The sequence below is a fragment of the Rattus norvegicus genome, chromosome 6, assembly GCF_036323735.1.
Source record: "Rattus norvegicus strain BN/NHsdMcwi chromosome 6, GRCr8, whole genome shotgun sequence".
In the NCBI taxonomy this organism is placed as follows: domain Eukaryota; kingdom Metazoa; phylum Chordata; class Mammalia; order Rodentia; family Muridae; genus Rattus; species Rattus norvegicus.
The window spans coordinates 99,408,136-99,429,702 of NC_086024.1; the positions used below are offsets into that span (position 1 = coordinate 99,408,136).

General features: G+C 38.7%; 1 protein-coding gene across 2 annotated transcripts in view; it reads right to left on the bottom strand.

Annotated features, from left to right (window-relative positions):
- Nucleotides 1–21,567, bottom strand: part of Kcnh5 (potassium voltage-gated channel subfamily H member 5) — a 292,910-nt gene that overhangs the window by 57,189 nt on the left and 214,154 nt on the right. For both annotated transcript variants that reach the window (XM_039111744.2, NM_133610.2), the window contains 2 exon segments: nucleotides 17,292–17,544; nucleotides 5,732–5,928 (listed from right to left, as the gene is read on the bottom strand). In XM_039111744.2, the coding sequence (XP_038967672.1) occupies nucleotides 5,732–5,928; nucleotides 17,292–17,544 (450 nt within the window).

Consider the following 21,567-nt stretch of genomic DNA (forward strand, 5'->3'; position numbering starts at 1 on the left):
CTGACTATGTACAGAAAATAGCAAATAAAATCTCTCACTCTTCTTATTTAAGTAGCTACTCTGGGGAGAAATATGTTCCTGCTATCTTGAAAGTGAAGAAAATATTCAGAAATAATTCACAATCTCAGCCATGCTTAATGTAGCTGTAAGTGCTAATGTAACATTTATTTTAAGCTCTAAGGAAATAAAATTCTCTTGACAGCTTCATGTACAAATATACCTACCAATTTTTAAATGGCTCATTTTCTTCTACTCATAAAATTTAATGTCTGTGGGATTCATGATATTTTTAATAGAAAAGGGTTCTAATAAAATTACCAACATATCTGCAGATCTGAGGGACTCCGAGAATACAGATTTCATATTAACCATTATAAATGTGCATTGTTGGTCCTCAAGATGATCCTTAGTTTGGATGACTGACTAGACGTCACAAGATAGCAAAGAGTTACAATTGAATGCATGACCTACTGAGCCTGAGCAAACAAAGCAAGCCTAGCAAAGCAAGTGGTGTGGGGGCAGTCTACGCAAGCTAGGCCAGAGGACCCAGCATCCTCTCTCTAGTTTCTCCATCAAGAGCTGTGGAAATGGATGTGAGATGTAGGCCAAGAAATTCACCAGGGATGCAGTGTCTGCGAAGCTCATGTAGGCATCTTCAGACTGGCCTATACCAAAATTTCACAAAATAAAATAATCGCACTGTTTGCATAAATCAATTATTTGAATAAACCATTTAGACACAGAAAGGGACCACTAATCAGATCATAGGCATCTTCTGAAGTCTAAGCCCCAAGTTTAACTATTTAAGTAACTCTGACAAAGGACAAGGTGGTTTCTACTAGGTTCTGTCTGCCTCTATGTAAATGATAAACACTACTGAGTAACAGCTAGATAGGATGATCAGAAATACAATTAACCTAAGAGTCCAGTGGGAATCTTTTGAAATCTATCGCCCACACAGAGCGTAGCAATTACCTCCTTTGACTCAGGCTTGCAGGTGGTTCTGAATTCAATACACACTCATTCTCCCACCGTCTCCAGAAATAGCATCTTGAATTGGTTAAGCAGAATGATACATAAATAAACTCAGCGAACATTTCAACCCTGCTGCTCTCTGATGCCTTTTCTATCCATGTCTAATCTCAGTAAACCACAAAGGTGCATCCTCGTCACAGAAAACAGAACCAAGGCCTTTTGTGCAACTCAGTTTAGAATCTGAGTTCTACACAAGAGGCTGAGTCTCTTGCTGTCTGCTGAAGCCTGTGGGCCCTTCTCAGGACAGCTGCTTTAAGGGCACAAAATAACATGGTGATAACCAAAGCAGCACTTTGGAATATCTTAAACATACGTGACACATTCTGAAAATATCTATGTAACATCCATGCTTTAGGAGCAAATATTGCGGGAGTAGTCAACCATATTTGATTGGATTTAAAGCCCACTTTACGAGATGGAGCTTATCCCCAAATGAATAAAATCGAGGTCTTTTGTTATCAAAATTTACAGGTTACAAGTAAAAGAATCCCAGGTTTCTAATACTGTGACACCAAGGTTCATTAATTTATTCCATTAAGGTCACAGCCTGTTAGGCCGAAGTAAACAAACTTGCTTTGGTTTTTTTTTTTTTTTTTTGATTGTTGCATTTATTTATCCAGAAATTTTAGGAGCAATTGAATAAATTTGTTTTATTACTATTTTTATTATCTGCTAAAGTAATTTGATTTTATACACATGCATATAAGGGAAGCCTCATTTGTATAGTAGATGAGGGCAAGCAACCAGAGCATCACTCAGTCCTCTCAGTACAGCCACTGCAAACCGCACACTCTACAACATTCCCACTGAGCCAATGTATAAATGTATACACTGGCTAGAGCTGCACACTACTATGCCTGAGAACTCGGGTTCGGACTCTGATTCCCCACTTAGTAGAACTGTATTCTTACTCAATAGCCATGGTCACTATGAGATCCATACCTCATCAAGAACACAGTCTTGGTTATAGAAGTAAGTGACAACCATTTATCAGTATCACCCTTACAATAACAGCAAGAAAACCCTTATTCTTTCACGTAGTGAACCAATGGGGAATAAACTAAATGCACGGATGAGACATCCTACAAAGTGTAGGACATGTGTCCGGAAAGGACATTCATGGGAAAGCTTGACAACTGTTGTGAGAAGTTTGCAAACTCAAAGCATGGTTAATATCCAGACCTTGACACCCACGCATTTGGCTTGCTTATTATTAGAGTTGACAGCCTCTGCAGTTTTGGATCTCCCAGTTTTAAAACTAAATGAGCTAGTAGACTGAGAACTCTTGCTTTTATTTTTTAAATTATTTGGCAGGTATAAATCCCCCTCTCAGAGCTTCTTCTTCTAGTTGAAATGGAGACCATTCTGCCTTGTTTGTGGGATGCTGACATTATCATATATAAAATAAACTATGCCCACCCATATAAAACTGGCTGTTTAAATAGTAGTTAGTATTACTAATCGTTGGAAGGTACTCAGATACTCTTTCACAGTTCTCTTCCACATTTCATTTGGCTGAGAATGAAGTGGCAGCAACTGGCAACACATTCTGTTCATACCGTTTGCCAAGTTACTAAACAATCCGTTAAGAACAGAGGGATGGGATTATGAAAACAAATTAAAAATGATACAGGTATAATAGATTTGGAAAGGGAGAAGTCACTCGCTGTAACTTAGCACACTAGAACCCTTGGACACAGTATATAGTCCCCAGATCCTGATTTAAAAAGTAAAAACAAACAACAGTTCTCAGTCTACTAGCTCAATGTTTTTTTAAAACTGGGAGAGCTAAAACTGTAGAAGCTGTCAGCTCTAATAATAAGTAAAATGTGTGTAGTGTGTATGTGTGGCATGCGTATGTGTGTGTGTGTGTGTATGTGTGTATGCCTTTGTGTGTGTGTGATATGTGGTGTGTGTGTATGTGTGCATGTGTGTGTGTCTGTGTGTGTGTGTCTGTGTGTGTGTGTCTGTGTGTGTGTGTGTGATATGTGGTGTGTGTGTATGTGTGCATGTGTGTGTATGTGTATATGTGTGTGTGTCTGTGTGTGTGTGTGTCTGTGTGTGTGTCTGTGTGTGTGTGTCTGTGTGTGTTTATGTGTGTGTGTGTGGTGTGTGTGCATATGTGTGTGTGTTGCACCTATATTGTACAAACACATGCATAGGAGTGTACAAGAGAAAAAAGAGGAAACAGATTTATAATTAAATCATTTTTGAAGAAATGTATATTATATTTGTAATCTGTTTGAATTATTCCTTCTTGAGACTTTGGCTTGCAACTATATCAGTTTGTGTGCTAGCTAGTTTATGTCGACTTGACACAAGCTGCCATCTGAAATAAGGGAGCCCCAAGTGAAAAATAATACCTTCATATTCCCCCGCTATAGGGTATTGTTTACTTAATAATTTATGGGGAGGGCCCAGACTTTTGTGGGCGGTACCATCTCTGGGCTGGTGGTCCTGGGTTCTGTAAGAAAGCAAGATCAGTAAGTCATGAGGAGCAAGTCAGTAAGCAGCACCCCTCCATGGCCTCTGTATCAGCTCCTGCCTCCAGGTACCTTCCCTGCTCGAGTTCATGTCCTGACTTCTTTCAGTTTTGCACTATGATGTGGAATTGTAAGTCAAATAAACCCTTCCCTCCTCAGCTCGCTTTTGGCCATGATATTTCATCACAGCAATAGTAACCCTAACTAGGACAGTTGGTTATTTAATATTAATCAGCTGGCCTGATTTCTTCACATGGTTGGAGAAAAAAACCTCCACATCTTATATCAAAGATGTCATAAATAATCAAGTGAGATCTGATGTAAACAGAACTCTGTTTTGAAGTGTACAATGACAGTAGGTATTATGTAAAATGTAGTGATAGATAATGGCTTAGGCCACCTTACAGAACAGGGAAAACATCCAAATTGGATCCATTTTGAGTTGGTATGAACATAAGAACTTCGAATAGTTGTTTATAGATGGGGACCTTCCAGCAGAAAGCAAGAACTGTGAGCTACGTAACAGCAAGCAAGAATATTTCATATTTGGATCACATTTGGGCCCCTCTCCCTCATCCATCACTGACTAATGTCTGATTGCTAGCATTTCACACTATATGCATTTGAAGGTTCCCGAGCAGGGAGTCACTGGTTTGTCTCTGTTATCTACAGATGTTTACTTGTCCCACAGGTTCTGGATATTTAATGACAAATTGTTAACAAACATATGAACTGAAACGCAGCTCTAATACAAATCAAATGTTTGAGAACTCGGTAGCATTCCCATTCCTGGCAGCCTAGACTTCTCTTGGACTCTGAGTAAGAAGCACATTGATTTAATTCTGTTTGTTTCTGCATTGCTATTGTGTAGACATTAATTTCTCTCTTGACCGTCTTGTTTGCATTCATGTTAACTACAAGAAAGCTTTTATTTAAGAGGCTATAGAAGCCAGGGATCATTATTCCAAAACGCTTCACTATAGACAGGCAATCATTTTATGTGAAGTTCATTAAGTCCAGTCATCCAAATGTATTTCATTCTTAGCCATAAAAGAGCCTTAGCCAATGCCCAGTGATCTATAAATTAGAGACTGGAGATTTCTTTATGCAAATTAACTTTATGTCACACTCATCAATAAAGAAACAAATGGTGAAGAGGATCAAATTGGCAACCGCGCCAGAGTACAGGGATCCTGTATCTATTTACAGGGTGCGCAGTGTGCCTCATTCACTCTTCCAATGGCGTTCTTTGAAAGACTTGTTGAAAAGGAAACTTTGCAAATCGATTATGAGATGAGAAGAAAGATTGAAAGAGCACAAAAATAGAAAATAGCCATCTTGATTGACCTTCCCAACTTTAGAGACATCCACACCACAAAGGAAAAATGCTGCTGTCCTTTTTAGATCACCATCATAAACTTTGAGAACTAATCATATATGACGGCATTCTTTGGTTGTCAACTTGACTACATCTAGAATTAACTAAAATCCAAACGGCTTCATACACTTGTGAGGGTTTTTGTTTTTGTTGTTGTTTTGTTTTTCTTGATTAAATTATTTAAGTAGGATGATCTACCCAAAATCTGGATTTTTTTGAGGTGTAATCTACCCAACATCTGGATTTTTTGAGGTGTAATCTACCCAACATCTGGATTTTTTGAGGTGTGATCTACCCAACATCTGAATTTTTTGAGGTGTAATCTACCTTAAATCTGGGCCACACCTTTTGGTGGCAGCCTATGTAAAGGACATGGAAGAAGGACTCTCTGGCTCTTTGCCTGCTCGACCTCACTCTCTTTGACAAATTCATTCCATCACTGACATTACAGCCTACTTCTTTGAGATTCTGGCATATGCTGAAGACCACCTGAGACATCCAATTTTGTGGACTGAATGATTGCTAGATTCTTGGACCTTGGACATTCTGACTAATAATATATCCTGCCATAGCACAGTTTCCAGTCCTATTTGCTTCTCCCCGAGTCTGTTTTTCATTTTGCATCTTACATAATAAAGACTCGAATATTTACTCAAATAATCAGAGTGCCTTCACCCTTTAAAAGTAAACAGTGTAAATAAAAGGGAAGAAAATGACGTCACTCTATCCAGATGGGAATGTAGCACTTCAAATTGAAGCACTTTCCACTCTTGGCTGATAGAACGTAGGCTGCTAGCCCCCTGGATACTCATAAGAGGAAGAAGATACAACATACCCGCTTCCTTAGATTGCAAGTGAGAGTGAGGTTCCTGGAGAATGAGTTTGCAAATGCTGTATAGAAGTCAAGGACTTTGAGCAAGGCTTCTCTCTTGATGATGTGCAGGTCACAGTAAGTCAGGGCCCGGACATTGGCACATGCATGAGCAAGGGTGGTTTCCTTCCAGAAGATGTCTCCAAACACATCACCTTTCCCTGGAAAGCAGGACAACAGTTTTTAGCCAGACCTACTAATGTTCTTTTGTTTAGCATTGATCTATATAATTTAAAGCATGAATTCCTCTGTATATACATAATACTGCACAGCAAATTTTCATTGTGAGGACATCCCCAGATTTTAGTTGCTGATGGAAACAGTGTTGGGGAAATAAATGCCATTCCTTGGAGTAGCCACTACTCTCATTTTAATAAATGCTTTCAATAACTTTTGCAACCTTAATTTCTCCCATTCTCATTGGAAAGAGCATGCCCTTCTCTTTCCACATCGTTAAACCTGACAAGGTCTCAGGTGTGGCTCCAGAGCACCCCAACTATAATTCCTAAGCACAGGAACTGAACTGTGGGAGACGGAGGGGGCTGCACACTTGTAATCCAACAGATTCAGAGCCACATGCTAGAGTCCAATGCAAATGCATCTTTAAGATTCTAGAATTGTGGGCTGGGGATTTAGCTCAGTGGTAGAGCGCTTACCTAGGAAGCGCAAGGCCCTGGGTTCGGTCCCCAGCTCCGAAAAAAAACAAAAAAAAAAAAAAAAAGATTCTAGAATTGCAGGATGACCTATTCGCTTCAGCAGCACCATCAACTGATGCCTGAGAATATCCACCACCCCACGTCAGAAGTGCCTAGTTTTACAAAGGGTTCGAGGAAATGTCAAATGTCAATAACCCTCAAAGGCTCTTCTGCTTAGGAAGGTTCCCTATGAGCCCTCTGGCTTCTAAAGTTCAGCCATCTGCTCTCTTTGCTCTCTTTCTGCCAAGATGTGTTTAAATGGGAAAAGACAGGAGGAATGTACTCTGGTGGGATAAGCTTTCCTAGAGGCGTTCCATGCATGATCTGTTCTTTATGCATTCTAATCACACAGAGGAACAAATACCTATTTACATCGTACAGATTAAAATCAGAAGAGGGGAAAGAAGAAATGTTCCATAAAGCTCTCAAGGACAATCACACCACTAGAAAGGAAAGTGGGAGTAACCAGAGAAACAGGAGAAAGAAACAGAGAAGTTGGCTGTGTACATCACAGACTTTTTTGCCCAAATGGGAGGCTGGGTAGCTCTTAAACAGAGATGTGGAGGAGTCAACCCTAACCGTTAGGCACACTATGGCAGATGCAGAAGCCATTTGAGATATTATGAAGGTGTTCAGGTCACCATGCAGATCACAAGATTGGCACAAAAATAATCATGATAGGTACTTAATTCATTTTCAACAATCCATTTGTTTTCCAACCCCCTAAAACATCCTTGCAGTTGATGTCACTGTTTGATGACTCAGTTGTTTGATAGCTACAGTCATCCAAGGAAATAACATAAGAAATCAAGGAGCTAAAATAGCCTGGGGATACTAATGACAGAAGCTTGCATCATAGCACCACATCCGACATAGAGACAAAGTCTTTATGTGGGATTCTCTTTAAGACAGCAATTCCAATTAACAGTGTTTACTCTACCTGCATAATCAGAAGTGCTCAATTGACTTGTGAAACATGCTCACAGCACTAATATTTATAATAGTCCAATGAAGTAGAGTAAGGTAAAGGTCAAGGGATAAATAAATTATGAAACACTAGATAGCCACTAAGTAACATAAATTGTATGAAATGACATACAGAAATGCTCATTTTACATAAAATTATAAAATCAGAATATCAAATGAAACACATAGTAGATTACATTTTATGGACCACACACTCCTATCCTATCACCCATACATGTACATAAAGCTTAGAAGCAAATGCACTGATGTGGTAGTTTCTCTCAGAATTATAGGGTCAGTGCTAGTCTCCTTTTTAATGTATATGCATTGTTTGTAAAGAGAAAGTATCAATAATGGTGATAATAGCACAGTATCTGGTGCTGAAAACATAATTTTTTAAAAAGGTTCTTTTGTTCCACTTCTAGATTTTTGTGTTCTTTTTAAAGCTCTAATATAGGAACATATTCTATACTGTCATTAGACTCTTATTCTTTCTTAAAGAGATGTGAAAAGATTATATATCTTTCAGATTTATTTCTGTTGTTCTTTCTCAAATTACCAATTACAATATCATTTCTGACTGTGATCAACTATCTGATTTTCAGGCACTGTAATGCATTTGACTAAGTAGTCCCAGGTCTAGGAATTTAGAAAAATATTAGAACCATCACAAGTAACACAAAAGGTAATGCTATCACTCACAGCCTGGCAGTCAAAAATAAATACCATACACGTGAAGCCAAAACAAATTACAAAAATTTATGTAAAATATCAATAAATAAAGATTTCAGTTTTTACAAATAACATACAAAATATTTATCTTATAATACTAGATCGAAAATTGACTAAATAATTATATGGATGAATCCAGAAATTCATTTGTTTCTTTTAGACTTTCCAAATTTTATACAGTATGGCCCTTTAAAGTATTCTCTTAGAATATTCTGGATTTCTTTGATGCTTATTGTGATATTTCCCTGTTCATTTCTGATGTTGTTTTGGGTCATCTATTTCCTTACTTGGTTAGTAGGGTCAGGGACTTTCATAGTACCAGAAGGTGCCAAGCAAGACTTCAAGGGAAGGTAGCATCCTACTTATGATGCCTATAAACTACAATAATGTCAAAAATGTGACAATAATGCAAAGAATGCAGTAGTGGTATCCATATCTTGGTAGCGACTGACAGTTCTGTAATTGGACTTATGGTCTCTTCATCAAAAGGAAAAACATCTCTGGTACTTGAAACCTAGTTAGCTATTTGGAATTGATATGGTCCTGGGTCTTGAAGGAGAACTCATTTTGCTAAATTAGCATCATTTGTAACTGCCTCTAACATCAATAATAAAGTATATAAAATAAAACTAAGGCACAAAGACAAAAATGTTACAGAACATGTACATTTTTAAAAAGTTTTCATGATAGAACCAATGTGCAATGTTCAATTATGTTATGATAGGCAGCCAATTATGCTAGTATTAAATTGCCAGTCAAAAATAAATTTAGATAAGGGATAAAGAGAACAAATGACTAAAAGAAAAATGTAATTCAGTAATAAAAGTAAAGGTTTTAAAAGTGTTTATCATATTCTTCTTTATGTTATTCCCCAACATTTTATATAATGAATCTAAATAATCTTTATTAAAAAGAGGAAAAAAATAGCAAACTAATTCATAGATACACAGTAAATTTTTAAAGCATATACAAATATGAAAACATTAGAGAACTTCAGCAGAATTAACAAGGGTGGATAACTCTAATACTGTCCTAAAACTAGTCAAAAAATATTCATTGATTGGTAGTTTAAAGGACTCAGGAGTTTAAAGATACTCAATAAATGAGTAGAATTTTCTCTTAACAAAAAGACAGTTGTGAATTATGTAGGCATCCAAATATTAATTAGTCATTTTATCTTACCTAACTGAAAAACTAAAATCTAGTTTGAAGTGCTTTTTGTTTGTTTGTTTGTTTGTTTTTCTTTGTTGCTGTTGTGTTGCTTTTTAATTATGAGTACATTGTCACTGTCACAGATACATCAGAAGAGGCAGAAGATCCCATTACAGATGGTTGTGAGCCACCATGTGGTTGTTGGGAATTGAACTCAGGACCTCTGGAAGAACAGTCAGTGCTCTTAAATGTTGAGCCACCTCTCCAGCCCCTACTTTGAAGTTTTAAAATTTATCTCTTTTGTTTTTTCTTTTCAAATTTAAGGATCCAACTCAGGGCTTCAAGCATGCTAGTGAAGAACTCTAACATTGTCCTCCACAATCACTCTAAAATCATGTATCATTTTGGAATTATGGGGGGAGGGGATATCTATGGTGCAGAAAGAACAGTAAGAAACCAGAATATTAACTCATGACACACTTTGTCCCCTAGTCCTCCTTCAAAAATATGAGAAATATATAGCAAAATTAATGAATCTGGGTAACTCTACTCCACCATCAAAGTTTTCACAAAATGATGCTAATTGTTTCATGGCATAAAATTTCCTTTAGTACATGTAATACATAAGCTAGGCGTTAGCCTCATCATTCACTTCACAGTATGCTTGCTCCATCCAAGTCATCCAATATATGATTCAATGCACAGCAATCTTTTATGACACTTGTGGGAATGTGGTCATCTTGCAAGTGAATGACTTATGAATGTGACAAAACACATTAATGTTCTTCTTCAAGGCATACTACAAACTTTACACATTCTGAGAAAAACGCCACACAATGTGGACATAGGACAGTGTGCACAGAACACCCAATAAAGAAACCAACCCCTTACTGCATGGCAAAGGTTTTTACACACTTTCAGTCAAAGAAACTCCCATTCCTGTTCATGACTACAGAATGTCTGATGCCAGTTTTTAGGTCAGTTCCTGCTGGGTGCAAGTCATCCCTGTTGTAAACATTTCGGCTCTTAAGCAAACTAGCCTCCCTCAAAGCCCTAAAATAGGAAGGAACCTCATACTTAACAGGAAAGCTGTTGTTTGGTCTATTTATATTTTCTCAGTTCTTTGCATCAAGCCTTATGAAGTATTTCACTGCCGAACCACAGAAAACTGGATGGGAAAACAGAAACGAGTGCTTAACGTCCACATAGTAAGAAACTGTAAAATGTAAAGATAAAACAGAGGTAGAGTTGTATCGTGAAGAAAGGAGTAGTAGAGCTTTAACCAGCTTGGGGACTGTGGTGCTCTATGGGGATAGTTTAACAGCCAGATTTGGCTTTTTATTACCTTAGACACATTACCTAGTGTGTTGATGATGTTTAATATGCATAAAAAGTATCATAGCTATTCATTGATGAGGATAACTAATTTATCCAATAGATCCTTTGAATTTTACTTGTGTAGTTTCTGAGTATGTTTGGAGTATGACTCTGGTTCTATTGGATGAGTTTTTCCATCCATATTTGATGAGAGTTCATTTCAGCCTATAGTTCCACATCACAGTCGATCACTGAGGGAAGTCAGGGCAGGAAGTGAGAGCAAGGATTTAGAGACAAGGGATAAGTCAGAGGCCATGGAGGATGCCGAGTACTGGCTGGCTCTTCCTGGATTGCTCACTCTGCTTTCTTGTAACACCCAGGACCACCAACACAGGGATGACGTCAACCACAGTGAGCTGAGCCCTCCCATAACCAACATCAATGAAGAAAATATACCACAGACTTGCTTACAGGCTAATTTTGTAGGGACAACTTCTCAGTTGAGGTTCTCTGTTTCAAAATAATGCTAGACTTTGCCAAGTTAGCATAAACCTAGCCAGCAAAGGTATATATGTAGGTAAATCATAACTAGAGTGAGTCAAATTAATATTTATCTATTATCTCAGATAGTGAATGTGTGTATTTGGTCATGAGCCAGGGGAGTTAAAAATCTACTCATTTAGCAAAAAATCCCTACAAACTACAGTAGATACTGAAGAGAAGGTATATGTAAACAAAAGTTAGCACTACAGAAACTCTCCAAATCATAAAGACAAAAAAAGGAAAGAAGGAAGGAAGAAAGGAAGGTAGGAAGGAAGGAAGGAAGGAAGGAAGGAAGGAAGGAAGGAAGGAAGGGACAATGGAGACACAACCAGCTAGAAAAAAAAACAGCCATTGTCCACCTATCAATAAGAATGTTGGAAGCAACCAGAGCTTCCAGGGACTAAGCCACTACCTAAAGACTATACATGACCCTGGACTCTGACCTCATAGGTAGCAATGAATATCCTAGTAAGAGCACCAGTGGAAGGGGAAGCCCTTGGTCCTGCTAAGACTGAACCCCCAGTGAACTAGACTGTTGGGGGGAGGGCGGCAATGGGGGGAGGGTTGGGAGGGGAACACCCATAAGGAAGGGGAGGGGGGAGGGGAATGTTTGCCCGGAAACCGGGAAAGGGAATAACACTCGAAATGTATATAAGAAATACTCAAGTTAATAAAAAAAAAAAGAATGTTGGATGTGAACAGATGCAACAATCCAATCAAAGACACAAAGGGGTTAAATGTAATCAATATTCAGTTGTAGCTAGGGGTGAATATAATATATAACACCGTCTGATTTTAAAACTGGAATGTTTTCTGTCTATAGTTGATATATTTTATTTTTGAAGGCATACAAAAACAGACTAAAAGTGTGTAAGGACATATGAGACAGCAATCAAGAGACAAGGGCACTGAGATAAGATAGACTTTTAGAAAACAGTGATCACCAGACAAAGAAAGTCATTGCTGAAGATAAAGGGACCAATTGTGAAGACTGCATTACAGTTGTAAATATATGTACTTGCAGGGCATATAACTATGTAAAACAAATATTCTTTGACACGAGAAAAAGAAGGAAACAGTAATATATCATTAGATTCAATACCTCACATTCAACAATGGTTCCATCAACAAAATAGAAAAGTAACAAGGAAATACGGGACATGAATGGTATTTACTTAATTTATTAGTCAGTCCATCACTATAAGCAAGGATGACAGTTGGCTCATAAACGTTACTATGAAGACATATTCATAGAAGTATTTAACTTTAGTTTTTTTAAATGTACATTTTTAAATGGACTATGACTACTCATAAACTTTAAAGTGCCACCACGTAATACTCCAAAGAAGAAAAGAAGGAAGATGACAAGATTTAAAGTTGAAAAGTGCATGGGGAAATTAGAATATAGTCATTTTTACATATATTCACTTGTTTTTATTTTTAGTTTGTATGTGTATGAAATTCAGGAAAAAGCATGGTAGAGAGGGGATGACCCAAGCAGGGCTAACAAGGAAGACAGACAGCAGGGTCTGGGCATCCGCATCACCTGTTCATAGTTAATCCTCAAGGTTTAAGCCTTGGTATAAATCCCAAGGAGGTGGACAGGATGCCACCCTGCTGACAGAGTATGCAGAAATGGGGGTTTGAAGCTGAGTGCAAACTGGGGCAGTGAGAGCTTTGAACAAAAACGGTAAGGGCAGTAAAATTTAGTAACTGATAGTAGCTAGAATATTAAGATACACAAAGGAGAAAGCTGGGAGATGGCTCAGTCAGTGAAATGCTCTCCTTGCAAGCACGAGTACTTGAGTTGCAGTCTCCAGAACACACCTAGAATAAGTCAAAGCATTGTAGCACATGTTTTCCAAAGTTGGAGAAGTAGAGACTGACAGATTCATGAGGCTCAGTGGCTGGCCAGCCTCACTTGGCAAGTTCAAGGATAGTTAAAAACAGTGTCTCCGAAACCAAAGTGGACTGACTGTACAGGAAGAGCAACACTCGTGTCCTCTCTCTTTAGTGCACAGGTACACAGGTACAGACACATACAGGCATGCACACGCACACGCACACGCACACAGACACACACACACACACACAGGCAGATACATGTGTGCACACACAGGAGATATAATAAAAAAAACTTAGTTTAAAGAATGCTAGGGAGAGAGTTTGAAACTACCAAGAAGACAGAGGTTTTCACAGCCATGGTGATATTTGCTGCATAAGGAACTCGGAGGCAATCCTAAAAGCCCTAGATGAAAAATGTCCTAAATGCCACTTAAACAATTAAATTCAACATCATTTAAAATAAAGCAAGATGTGCTTCAGGGAAAAAAAAGAGTGAATTTGTTGACACTAAGGATACTTGTCTTCATAATACGCACGCAGGTCAAATCTACATGTTACACAGTTTATGTAAAACATGGAGAGAAAGAAAAAAAGAAAGAATACGTTCTAGAAGCTTAAAGCACAAAGCTCTCGACTTTTAATAGCAAGGGCCGAGTGAAGGCAATAGTCACAGCTAACTGTCCCATTTTTCCAGGTCGCAGAAGAGTAAAGTATTATTCATTCACATCTCAGGCTTGATTTTCATTTCTGAAGAAAATCAAAGTGCAGATTTTGAATTTGAAAATGATAATTTTTGTTTCTCCCGAAAGGCGCAAATGCTTACAAGACAGAGGGCTTAAAGAACCAATTCCAGGTAAAGTAAAACCTTGACCTAGCTCATCTTCCTCCTTTTTCTACATTTATCCCCCATCCACTTCCCCCTTCCACTTTCTTCCAAACTTCCAGGAGTGTCCCCACCCCTCATCCGACACACAGTCATAGTTTTCCTGGGAACTTGGAAGTTAAAGTCGAAAGGCTTAAGAGCGAGTTCCTCAGTTTAAGATTCTAACCCTGTGATTCTGAGAATCAAGAAAGACAAGCAAGAGAAGAAGAAATGTGAAGAAAACAAGTCCTGAGTCTTAGGAGCAAGGCCTATTGTTGGTGGCATGCTATTTTAACTTTCTGAAAGGTACAATATACTTGTCAAGACATTTGGAAGTAACCTGGCTATTTCAACCATACCAACAAATCTATTCACGTTAAGTAATTATAGAGTAGGAAGTAAAAAGACATTAACGAATATAAAATATGAATGCATCATGAACTTAATTTGGAATTCTTTGTGTTTCGTGCAAAGTGGGAAGGTCAAAGAAAAAAATGCGTGGAGGTGTAAGAACTGTAAAGAACTTCGAGTTGGAAAAAGGCATCAACTGTGATTATATTCATACGCCCTATTTAGAACGCACATCCTGAATCCATCCCCCAGCGTGAAAATAAAGGCATTTGTTGACTGCATTTTTTTTTATCTTTCCTCTAATTAGTTATGCTTCAGAAACGACTCTGCAAACGGCTTGGCACTTTGGACACACGAAAGAATCGTGCCCTTTCAAGAATAAGACTGCACCTGTTTCTGGATCCAGAGATTTGAATTAATTTTAAAATGGCCTCTATTTTCTACCTTTCATCTGGTAAATGAGTCCATAACTAGGGAAGCAAAACCGCTGAGGGAAGTTTAGAAAACAACTGACCTATGAGGCAACAGAGAGGGAGAAGTGGATGGGGAGAAGTGGAGAGGGAAGGGGAGGAAGGGGAGGGCAGAGAGGAAAGGGGGAAAGGAGAAAGAAAGATGGGAGGAGAGAGGGAGGGCAAGGGGACAGAGGGAGGAAAGTGAAGGGGAGGACAGGACTGAAGTGGAGGAGAAGAGAGGGGTTAAGTAGGGGGAGGACAGAGGAAGGGAACTAGAGGGTAGGGACAAAGAAGGCTGAATACAAATTACTTGCAACCTGGTGAATTTTTTGAAATTTCTTTCAGCTTGGAATTCTTCAAAATAGACTAATAAATTTTTTAAAAGGAAGGAGTGAAGAGAGGGAGGGATAGTCACTGCAAGTCAGATTTCACTGGTAAGTTAATTAGCAACCCTCTCATTCTCCTCACCTGAAGCATTGCTTAGGTGTCTTAAATGTTTTTAAAAAATGTACTCTCATTGCCTCTTGGCCGAAGTAGTTTCTCTTAAAGTCTCATTTAAAAAATTATAAAAGAAGAAGGTTGTCAGAGAGGTGTCTACATAATCTGACTCACACAGTAGTTCGAACAGCATCTGAGTCCCACTACTTGGGAGAATAAGGAAAAAAATGCACACTCAGAAACTAGCCTGAACTCCAGGGGCCCCGTGTTCATAGTCAGAGCGTCATTGGGCAGAGCCAGCCATCATTTCCTTTTCAAATGGAAGGAAAATGCATTTGGGCCATTTTAACAGGCCCAAGCCAGAGGCCCCGTTCGCACAGCTTCCCAGCTCCCAGAGGAGCTAAGGTGCAGTGCAAGGAAGGAAATGAAGTCAAATAAATGGTATCTTACTATGTGTTTGATGCCTGCTTTCCCTTCAGCCCCTCCTGACAAGGAAGAGCTAAGGAAAAGACAAATACGTCTGATCAGGGGGTTTTTGTTTTATCTTCCTCTTTTAGCAAATCAGAGCAGTCGTAGGACAGACATGATTCATTTTACCACAAGGGCTGTTCCAGTGACATAGAGCTTTCATGAGAGATTATGTCTCCTTTATGCTCCAGAGAACAAAGGCAAAGGAAGGCGGCACAGCACCCGGATGCTGAGTCCCAAGCTCTCGATTATCTCCCTGCAGAAACATTTACAGAAAAATAATTTCTGCAAGAGGCCTAGTGGCACCAATAATGTTATTTCCAAACAGTTAAAGAAAGCTGTGCAAACAATGCTATTTTGTTTTTGCTGCCCTGATCCATTTTCTACTGTTTTTATAGCAACTGCTTTTCCATAAAAGGCCATTTTTTCTCCATTTTAAACTCTGTCTTTTCCAAGTAACTGTAAGTTTTGAAATCAGGTTTCCTTCCTTCCTTCCTTCTTTCCTTCCTTCCTTCCTTCCTTCTTTCTTTTTTTCTTTCTTTCATCTTTCTTTCTTTCTGTCTTTCTCCCTTTCTTTCTTTCTTCCTTTGCATTGGATTCTGTGTCAGTTTTCATGTTTGCCTTTGTAGTTTCTAAAATCCATCAGTCAGCCTTTTTCTTAGGAGAATCAGTACAGTCAAGCTATGGTAGGTTGATATCAGTTTAAAAAAAATCCAATAGTTTAAAGATTGAACTCATTTTTCATGAGACACAAGCCATGAAAAATGTGATCAAAATGGAGTTGATGTTATGTGACTCTAAGGTATTTTACTTGACAAAAACACAGGAGTGATATCCTCTGACCTCTCCTTCCTTCCTGTTTTATCCATGTAGATCCCATGAACCTGCTGCAGACATTGGAGTAGAAAGTGATCTACAAGTTCATTCAGCAATTTTGCTTGCCAAAATGTGCACATTACACTTACATTGTTGCATACGTTAACTTGTGGATGATGATGATGATGATGATGATGATGATGATGATGATGATGATGATGTCAAGTTCATGGAGTATCACCTCCTCTGAGTGTCTGAATTTTAGAATAAATTGTTGGCTAACTAATTTTCCTGGTTTGTGAAAACAGATGGATGGAGCCAGCTTCATGGGCCTAAGTTTAATTTCTTCCCAGTGTGCTCACTCCTGTGAGCCTTATTAACCTCCTCAACACCATCCTTTTTATACTTCACCCACCCACTGTGATGAGGAGAACAGTAGGGAGCAGGCTGATGTAACTCAGCCCTCACCAGTTACTAACCAGCTGGGCAAGCCTTCACACTTTTTTCCAGCCTTGCCTGGCTTTTCTGTAAAGAAAAAGGCTGAACGGAATCGATCTGTTGCCCCCTGAAACCAACTCCCTCCATTACTCATCTGACAACGGTTCCTAGAGTAAATTCCCACTTTCCAATAATAGTGTGCAAAGCCCCTTGGGCTGTGCTCACTTTCTGTATAAGTGAATGTAACACGGCCCTGTGTTCCCTGTTAGCTGTGACTGAGACTAATGTTCTTGCTGAAACAGTGGCCCGTTTCCACTGAAATTCATCATCTCATTAGTGACCATGTTTCCAAAGTCACCAAACAGAGAGGATTTCTGTTTAGAAGCTTGGGAAGCTAAAATGTAAGGACTGTGCCCCATTTGTCACTAGGTCAGGAAAGTTCACAGTACCTAAGATAGCCACCACCTCCTCATCCTGGATAACCTCCAAGGACCCTGACACCACAAAGCAGAGGGCGTCCACACTCTCTCCAGCATGGTAAATCAGGTCCCCAGGAGCACAGTGAATGGTTTGGAACTCCACTGCCAAGGCACGCAGACATCCATCGCTGGCCAATCGGAATGCAGGATGTTCATTAAAAACCTTCCGGTTCAGATGAACACAGATGTCAGCTCTCATGTCCTTGGGGCAGATGGAGAGGACCTGAAGAGAGTGAGAAATGAGTAAGATATGGGAAAGATAAAGGGTCTATTTCAGCAGAAAATGATACCACGCAACAAATGCTGATTGACTATGTCCACTAGACAAGGTGCTAGGTGCCTGGAAGGCAAAGTTACACAGACTCAGGCCTGTTCTGGAGGAAACCGAAGTCTGGTGAGACGTATTATCTAAGTATGGACATCACAGCATCAAACATCACAACACAGCCTGTGTCACAGCACAGCAGCATGTAGTCAACACTGAGAAATGTTTTCCTATTGCAATAGTGTCTGGAGTGGTCAGAAAGAATCTTGGCAAAAAAGTTATGGTTGGTGTTTGAAAACATGTACACACAAGTAACATTATACAAGCTGGGCAGATTGTATTGATCTATTTAGGAACATTTTTAGTGTGCATATATATAATATATATATATTATATATATATATCATAATATATGTGTGTGTCTGTCTGTCTGTGGGTGTCTGTGTATCTGTGTGTGTGTATGTGTATGCAAAATATATGTCAACCATTATAGAAAATGATGCCACAAATTTGGAAGAAAGTAAGGAGTGATATGGGAGGGTTTGAAGAGATGAAGGGGCAAATGATGTGATTATAATATTATAATCTCAAAACCTAAATTATAAAAATAAATAAATAAAAGTTAATACCCTCAAAGCCAACCAGCACCAAACGTTAACATTCATATCAATCCAACCAATGATTCAACATTACTTTATAACTACATCAAGAATGAATGCTATGTCAGTACAGACAGGAAGTAGATACATATTAGCTGACCATAAATAGATACATATTAGCTCACAGACAGTAAGCAGATACATATTAGCTGACCATAAATAGATACATATTAGCTCACAGACAGTAAGCAGATACATATTAGCTGACCATAAGAAAATGAAGTCAACACTCTAAAGACTGATATAAGACCACTCTCAGTGTCTCTTCATTCTGAAAGATTTTCCTCTTATAAGCAAATAACTGTCCAAGGATAGAAAAGGGTTTGCATCAGGCCTCTGTGAAGCACAGGCAACCGGACATATCTCTAAGCAGGACAGACACAGTCTTGTGCATGTAAGTTTATTATAGGTTGCTGGGTTTGGGGAGTGGCAGAATTCAAAGTCGAGGTGTCCTGGAGGAGGGACAAATAGCAGAAGCCTGGACAGCAAGGTGTAGGGAGCTTTCGCTAACTATAGCTTTCACATTAACATTTAAAAACCTATGTTAAGATGGAGAGTATCATCACTGTTTAGATTTCATTTTTAATCTCTTACGGATTCATACATTCAGGTCATGGCTTTTAGCTGGTCTCATCCCCTCCTTTTCTTGCTGAACCTTCTTCTTTGTAACAAGTGTCCCTCCGACTTTCAGGTTAGGGTGCAATGGTGTTATTAGGGTTGCCCGTATGAGTGTGAGTGGGAGGTTAGATACTGGAGCATGCGGTGCTTATCAGTGGCTACAACACTGAAGAAAATGCCATCTCTTCACCACAGCGGGGATTAACTGCCAATGCTTTCTCTGTGAGAAATGGAGCTACCATGCCTGATGATATAGCTAACCAGAGACAGAACTCAGGACTGCCCACCTGGCTGATACACGTGAAAGCTCTTCTCCTCTACTCCCTTGAAAAACTAAGTTTAATGAAGTTTTATTTGATAGGATTTCAGTCTTTCAAAGATAATGCTAAGCTGATTTTCCCATTCAATTATAATGAATACTAGTTAATGTAGAATAGTTTTCTTTATTTTCTTTTTCATGTTCTAACTTTAGATTCCTGCTCTCCCCCATGTTTGGAAATATTATGAATATTCCTAGTATTTCTGTCTCACCATAAATGTAACACTGGCACTTCTCTGTTGGGAAGATCCATCACACAATGCAAATAGTTGTGCTTTCTGGGTTCTTTCTCTTTATCTTTCCTAGGCTACATTTTATTTCATATCACAACTGTCTCCATGGACTTTTTGTTTTCATAATCTTTCAAATTCCATGGCCATCAGTTCATTCGCCTTTCTGAAATGTCTCTACTTTGAAGAAAGGAATGCCTTAATAGAGCTTAAAAAGCAGTTGGTACTTCCCCAAGATAGCAACGTCCAATGGTGATGGTCAGTGTACCAGTCCTTACGGAGCCAGACAATACTGATCAATCAACAGGAACTTACTTTGCTTCTACTATGAGTCATTGGTTAAATCCCTGGACATGCATAAACAGATGTCATCCTTCTTGTACAGGAGCTAACAGTGAGTTCAGAAGAAAAACATGAAGAGACCGTCACGATGCGGTAGGAAATTACAATAGCAGGGACACAGGACCACAAGCTGACTATGAGTCTTGACTTACACTTACAGCATGAGGTCCTAAGGCTGGGCTTAGGAGGGCATAAGCCTGGGCTCAGCCACATCATTTACCAGCTCTATGTCCAGAGTGTTTTACACAATCGCTCCAGGCTTCATCTGTGAGCTAAGGATACTGAGCACTGGCATTATATATTCACAGTAAGAATTTAAGTTATCCTGCATACACAGAGCTGAAGAAATGATACCCTTTATTACCACTGTTAAGCATTATATTCCTGTAGTTGTTTTAGCTCTTTGCAAAATCCATTTTCTTCAACTTCTGTTAGAAGTCTAGGTTGTTTGATTAAATTTCCAAAGAGAATTAAGGAAATACTTTCATATAAATCTGAACATGCTTCAAAAATAGGCTAACATTAATATATTTTCAAGTTGAAAATATAAAATATTTTTAAAACATATGTGCATATAAATATTACGCCAAATGGCACAAGGGAAAAATGAATTTCTTTGTTTATCCATTTACCAATAGGATTTTTATTGCTTTCAATTCTTTTTCCAAACAGTTTATTTCTTTTTCATGATGCTGGTGACAAAACTCTGCGTCTTTCATAAAATGATTTTTTTAATGTGCATTGGTGTTTTATGTGCTTTCATGTCTGTGTGAGGGGACCAGATCTTCTGGAATTGGAATTAGAGACAGATGTCATGCCATATGGATGCTGGGAATTGAACCTTGGTCTTCTGGAATAGCAGCTAGTGCTCTTAACCGCGGATACATCTGTCTGATCGTGGAAACAGTCATTCTATGCCATTTTAGTTAATTTTTTAGGATATTGAAATTGCTATCTTAGAATATCTATTTACTAAACGATGACTTTGTGTTTTGTTTCACTCTTGATACTAAAGACACTGTTTTTTACTGTTTTTTTTTTAGATTGTAATTACTTATTATTTTTATCTGTCTTGATTTGAGTTTCTATGTAGACAAGGCTGGCCTTAAACTCATGGCAATCCTGCCTCAGACTCCAAAGTGCTGGGATTATAGGCCCGCCCCGCCCGCTCTCATGCTCTACTTTCAGTGATTACATTGATTGACCGCACAGTTGCCCATAGAGCATCAAGTTAAGCTGAGTGTTGAAATAGACGAAGCAGAGGCATGCGTGACAACAAGCTCCTTCTCCATCCTCAGACAAGCCATCGTTCTAACATGGTGTGTGCTCTCAGAATTATAGATCTATATCATTGTTTGGCCAGGAAATTAAGAGACTTGTAACTTCCATAGGCAAGAAAAATGTGGTCTTAGGTGTCAGAATGGAAATACCATTCATGATAATTCTCACACATAGCACAGTAATTCTAATTGAGGTGCCTTTGGCCATTACGGTCACATCCTTTTTTTTTCCCCTTGGTGGATTTTCTAATTACCTAGAAATATCTTGGTGGTATCACAGTCCCCAGCAAATGAAATTATACTGCAGTGGAGAAGATTTGGGACAAGAGTGACTTCTGTTCCTCTCCAGTGTGCATTCTGTCTCCCTTCATTGTGTTAGCATATTAATAAATCAGATTCTTAATTAAGAGAAGCAATAAATTTTCCCTTGGAAGAGCAATGAACTATTTAAGGAATCACTTTTCATAACACTGCAAACCAACTCTGAAAAACAGGTGACTGCCACACTCTGAACCCGAAAATACTTTTATTTA